The sequence below is a fragment of the Melopsittacus undulatus genome, chromosome 1 (assembly GCF_012275295.1).
Source record: "Melopsittacus undulatus isolate bMelUnd1 chromosome 1, bMelUnd1.mat.Z, whole genome shotgun sequence".
NCBI classification, from domain to species: domain Eukaryota; kingdom Metazoa; phylum Chordata; class Aves; order Psittaciformes; family Psittaculidae; genus Melopsittacus; species Melopsittacus undulatus.
In genome coordinates, this window is record NC_047527.1 from 256,939 (window position 1) to 262,938 (window position 6,000).

The 6,000-nt window shown below is 60.9% G+C and overlaps 1 protein-coding gene across 2 annotated transcripts in view; it reads right to left on the reverse strand.

Annotated features, from left to right (window-relative positions):
- The window catches only part of NRBP2 (nuclear receptor binding protein 2), a 28,289-nt gene extending 23,420 nt beyond the window's left edge, over positions 1 to 4,869 (reverse strand). For both annotated transcript variants that reach the window (XR_004549982.1, XM_034066035.1), the window contains exon 1: positions 4,698 to 4,869. Coding sequence is in view for 1 of the 2 variants with exons in the window: in XM_034066035.1 (XP_033921926.1) it covers positions 4,698 to 4,814 (117 nt within the window). In the remaining variant the exon portion in view is untranslated. The remainder of the gene's footprint in view (positions 1 to 4,697) is intronic.
- Positions 4,870 to 6,000: the final 1,131 nt, after the last annotated feature.

Consider the following 6,000-nt stretch of genomic DNA (forward strand, 5'->3'; position numbering starts at 1 on the left):
CCTGTGTGAGCTGCTCCTGAGCACAGCTCCTGAGCACGGATCCTCAGCACAGATCCAGTGTGAGCTGCTCCTCAGCACAGATCCTGTGTGAGCTGCTCCTCAGCACAGATCCTATGTGAGCTGCTCCTGAGCACGGATCCTGTGTGAGCTGCTCCTGAGCACGGATCCTGTGTGAGCTGCTCCTCAGCACAGATCCTATGTGAGCTGCTCCTCAGCACAGATCCTCAGCACAGATCCAGTGTGAGCTGCTCCTCAGCACAGATCCTGTGTGAGCTGCTCCTCAGCACGGATCCAGTGTGAGCTGCTCCTCAGCACAGATCCTGTGTGAGCTGCTCCTCAGCACGGATCCTGTGTGAGCTGCTCCTCAGCACGGATCCTGTGTGAGCTGCTCCTCAGCACGGATCCTGTGTGAGCTGCTCCTCAGCACTGATCCTGTGTGAGCTGCTCCTGAGCACGGATCCTGTGTGAGCTGCTCCTCAGCACAGATCCTGTGTGAGCTGCTCCTGAGCACGGATCCTGTGTGAGCTGCTCCTCAGCACTGATCCTGTGTGAGCTGCTCCTGAGCACGGATCCTGTGTGAGCTGCTCCTCAGCACTGATCCTGTGTGAGCTGCTCCTCAGCACGGATCCTGTGTGAGCTGCTCCTCAGCACAGATCCTGTGTGAGCTGCTCCTCAGCACGGATCCTGTGTGAGCTGCTCCTGAGCACGGATCCTGTGTGAGCTGCTCCTCAGCACGGATCCTGTGTGAGCTGCTCCTGAGCACGGATCCTGTGTGAGCTGCTCCTCAGCACAGATCCTGTGTGAGCTGCTCCTCAGTACGGATCCTCAGCACGGATCCTGAGCACGGATCCTGAGCACAGTGCCCGGACGGATCCAGTCTCCTGGGAGGGCTGGTAACAAAGCAGCCTTTAAAAATAACCCTGGTGGCAAATATGGAATAGCGGCTGCTTTCCAGACTGCAGCCCAAGCTGCCCTATCCAGAGCCTCCAGCCCAGGCTGCCCTATCCAGAGCCTCCAGCCCAGGCTGCCCTTTCCAGGCTCCAGCCCAGGCTGCCCTTTCCAGAGCCTCCAACCCAAGCTGCCCTTTCCAGAGCCTCCAGCCCAGGCTGCCCTTTCCAGAGCCTCCAGCCCAGGCTGCCCAGCCCCTCCGTGCACTGAGCACAGCCTGAGCACAGCCAGCACCTCATCCAGGGACCCTGCACCTCCCACAGCCGGATGCTGAGGTTATTGGTGTCTTGTTCTGACCGGTGGGAACATGGAGCAGCACTTCCAAACCCCCTCCCCGCAGGTTCTGTCATTAACATCTTTAATGTCTTTACATTCTGCTTCAGGATTTCTGGTTTCCCTTTTCACCTTTCATCCTGCTGGATTTAGAAGCTGAAGCTCCGTTCAAGGGCTCTGCATCAGTACACACACACCCTGTCACCAAAGCAGGTGACCAAAAGGGGAGCAATGTACTAATACCAGTGAAAACCAACTGTAAACTTCAGTCCTGAGAGCCATGACAAGCACAGGCTCTGGTCCTACAGGAACGGGCCCTGGGGAATGCCAAAGGCAATCTGGATAAAGTATCTAGCAGTCATAACAGTCCCTTTTCCTAATAGGGGGTTTGCTAAAGCAAAGCAGTGGGGATAGAACCAGTCTGACCTCAGTAGCAAGGGGCTGGGGTTCATTCAGGAGCCTGTATTCCACAAGGGAAGTTGTAAAACCTTGGACACAAGCAGTAAACCAGGTTCCTCCTTCCTTACTACTCATACTCCACAAGGTGGGTAGAAAAACACAAATGAAGTCATCAAACCCACGCTGTAAAACACATATCTTCCTACACGGAAAAGTCGACAGCAGCAGCATTCCTCTGTGCCACTTCCACACTAATGGAAGAGGCAGAGCAGTGCATGTGCTGACACCAAACACGAGGTCTCTAAAGGATTCACGTGGCTCTTCCTCCACATATGTTGTGGAGATGCTGTAAGTGCTTTATGTTCTGAAACTGGAGCCAGGCCGAGAGAGCTGGGCTGGGGCAGCCTGGAGAAGGCTCCTTAAGCACAGCCCTTGGAGCAGCTCCAGTGCCTAAAGGGGCTGCAGGGAACCTGGAGAGGGGCTTGGGACAAGGGATGTAGGGACAGGCCAAGGGGAATGGCTTGAACCTGCCCGAGGGGAGACTGAGCTGAGCTCTGAGGCAGAAGCTGTTCCCTGGGAGGGTGCTGAGGCGCTGGCACAGGGTGCCCAGAGAAGCTGTGGCTGCCCCATCCCTGGCAGTGTTCAAGGCCAGGTTGGACACAGGGGCTTGGAGCAGCTGCTCCAGGGGAAGGGGTCCCTGCCCTGGCAGGGGTTGGAGCTGGAGGAGCTTTAAGGTCCCTTCATCCCAAACCCGTCTGGGATTCAGTGATTTCCTGAACTGCTCATGTCAATCTCTAACTCCATTATCCACAATGAATTTGGGCATCCTAAACAGGCAAAGGAATCTGTGAAGGGAAATGGGCACCACCAGACACAGCCCAGCATTAAGATCGCAGCACCGTTTAGCTGCTGGGTCTGTACCTACAGCAATGCACAGTGGGGTCGTGTGAAAACAAAGGCTCAGTCCCTGTGCGACAAGGTCCCTGTCGACAGCTCACGAACAGCAAAAGGTGTTTCCCTTCCTGGTACATAAGTATCTATGATTTGTAACAAATAAACCTCTTACACAAAACTTCCTTCACTTTGCAACTCAGGCAGCGCTGCCACTTCCTTGTTCAAGCTCATGTGCCTTTTGTCACAGCAGCATTACAGATCCTGAGCCCTGAACGGGACCTGCACAGGCTGGAGTGGTGCAAACCAGGCCAAGGGCAAGGTCCTGCCCCTGGGTCAGGGCAACCCCAGCACAGACCCAGGCTGAGGGAGAGGGGCTGGAGCAGACTGAGGAGCAGGACTTGGGGTGGTGGGTGAGAAGAAGCTCCCTGTGACCTGCCTTCAGTGAGTGCTTGAGCCCAGAACCCCCCCATGTGCTGGGTTGTGCCTCCAGAGCGTGAGCAGCAGCTCAGGGCAGGGATCCTGCCCCTCTGCTGCGCTCTGGGGAGCCCCCTCCTGTGTCCAGCTCTGAGGCAGCAGCACCAGAGGGATGTGGAGCTGCTGCAGTAAGTCCAGATGAGGCCATGGGGATGCTGCAGGGGCTGGAGCAGCTCTGCCCTGGAGCCAGGCTGAGAGCTGGGCTGGGACAGCCTGGACAAGAGAAGGCTCCTGAAGGGGAGACCTGAGAGCAGCTTCTATAATTCTCTAACAGGTTACTGGGATCTCAGCAAAGGCTGGACTGGGCAAACAGCCTAAATCATGGGCATCCTCCAGCCAGACCCGAGACCTCCGGTCCTTAACAGGTGACAGTGGGAGATAAAGGGCCCTTGGATGGACCCCTCTGCCTCTCAGGAGCTGACAGTGCCTGTGCTGTCTGTGTGATGACAGCATCTGTCAGCACTGTCCCACCCCTGCCTGTGGTCAGGATTCATCCCTGGGTGCCCTGGCAGGGATGGGAAGCCTGGTCCCGCTTTTGGGGGTGAGGGACACTGCACTGATAAAGGGCACACATCCAGAGGAGGGAGGTCAGGGGGTGACAATGGTGGGATGCTGCAAACCCCTCTGGACAGGCTGCTGGAGCCCTGGGCTGGGAACATAAACGGAAAGGGTCCAAGCTCCTTGTCTGGAGCAGAGGAACCGGGTTCTGCAGCCCCAGAGCCCTGAGGTTCCCACACCGCACCAGGGCCGGGCCCGCCGGAGCTGCCAGGATTCGGCTGCACGCTGGCTCCGGCAGCACCGGCTGCTCCCGAGGGTACCGGGGCCTCCGCATGCTCGGGACTGCCCCTCTCCTCGGGGACCGGACCGGTTCCCCCTGCACCAGGGCACAATCAGTCCCCGTTCCCCGCACCGAGGCTCCCGCACCGGAGCATGATCGTTCCCCCCACCGAGGCTCCCGCACCAGGGCACGATCAGTCCCGTTCCCCGCACCAGGGCACGATCAGTCCCCGTTCCCCGCACCGAGGCTCCCGCACCGGAGCACGATCAGTCCCCGTTCCCTGCACCGAGGCTCCCGCACCGGAGCACGATCAGTCCCGTTCCCCGCACCGAGGCTCCCGCACCAGGGCACGATCAGTCCCGGTTCCCCGCACCGGAGCACGATCAGTCCCCGTTCCCCGCACCGAGGCTCCTGCACCGGAGCACGATCGGTCCCGGTTCCCCGCACCGGAGCACGATCAGTCCCCGTTCCCCGCACCGAGGCTCCCGCACCGGAGCACGATCAGTCCCCGTTCCCCGCACCAGGGCACGATCAGTCCCCGTTCCCCGCACCGAGGCTCCCGCACCGGAGCATGATCGTTCCCCCCACCGAGGCTCCCGCACCAGGGCACGATAAGTCCCGGTTCCCCGCACCGAGGCTCCAGCACCGGAGCACGATCAGTCCCGTTCCCCGCACCGAGGCTCCCGCACCGGTCACGCTGTGCCACGGGCCGCTCCCGGAGGCTCTCCCCACCCCTTCCAGCAGCAGCAGCTCCACACCGGCCTCCGGCCGCGGCCATTGCCCCGGCCCCGGTCCCAGCCCCAACCCCGGCCCCGGCCCCGGCCAGGAGCAGCGCTCGGTGCCCCCCAGGCCCCGGCACCAGCAGCACCAGCAGCACCAGCAGCACCATCACCACCAGCACCAGCACCAGCACCAGCACGTCGGGTCGAACCTGCTCACGGCGCTTGTGCCATCGGCCGCAGGGACTCTCCTCCAGCACCTCGCTCTCCTCCTCGCTCTCCTCCTCCTTCTCCTGCGACAGCCGCGCCTCGGGCTCCGCCACCGCCATCCCGAGACGAGCCGAACCGAGCCGAGCCGAACAGAGCCGAACCGAGCCGCTCCGCACCGCTCCGAACCGAGCCGCTCGGCTCCGCTCCGCACCGCTCCGCTCCGAGCCACGGGCGGACAGCGCCGCTCCCGCTCCTGCCCCGTCCCGCCCCGCTCCGGACGTGCGGCCGCGCACGCCCCGCCCCGGTACCGGGACACCCCGCCCCGAACCCCCGAGAGGAGCCCCGAGCACCGGGGCCGGGACAGGGGCAGCCACAAGGACAGCACAGCCCGTGGTGGAGGGAAGTGGGGTCTGTCCTGCAGCGCTGAAGCCCCAGTGTTGGTGCTGGTGTTGGTGCTGGTGTTGGTGCTGGTGCTGGTGTTGGTGCTGGTGTTGGTGTTCGTGCTGGTGCTGGTGCTGGTGTTGGTGCTGGTGTTGGTGTTCGTGCTGGTGTTGGTGCTGGTGCTGGTGCTGGTGTTGGTGCTGGTGTTGGTGTTGGTGCTGGTGTTGGTGTTGGTGCTGGTGTTGGTGCTGGTGCTGGTGTTGGTGCTGGTGTTGGTGCTGGTGTTGGTGTTGGTGCTGGTGCTGGTGCTGGTGTTGGTGCTGGTGTTGGTGTTGGTGCTGGTGTTGGTGCTGGTGCTGGTGTTGGTGTTGATGCTGGTGTTGGTGCTGGTGTTGGTGCTGGTGTTGGTGCTGGTCCTGCACCCCAGGCAGAGCTCCCCAGCCTACCCCAGAACAGCCCCCCAGCTCCCAGCCATGAGCCTCGCTGCTGTTTTCCTTCCTCTGGCCACTCTCTGGCTCATTTGATGTTTTTCCTTCTCTTCCTGGCCAGCTCCGGCTGCTTTTAGCACGTTCATTACCTTTTCCAGGGCCTCCCTGACGTGCCAGTGCCTGACATGTGGGACATGTTCTTTCCCTCCAACCCTGTTACTGCTTTTAGCCTGTGGTTAACCAGGATGGACCATGGTGAGTGGCTGCTGGATGAGGAGGCACCGGTGGAGGGTTGCACACTGTTCCCTGAAGTGCAGCATAAGGGACAGGAAGCTTTTCCTTGTGTGGGCCACTACTGGGTACTGCTGGAGGCAGCAGTCACCTCCAGCACCCCCCACTGTACCCCCCTGCTGCCAGTCCCAGGTACCCCACAGTGACCTTGTGCTGGGCCTGCCAGGCAGGACCTGTAGGAAAGTAAAGTACTGGTTCTTATCAA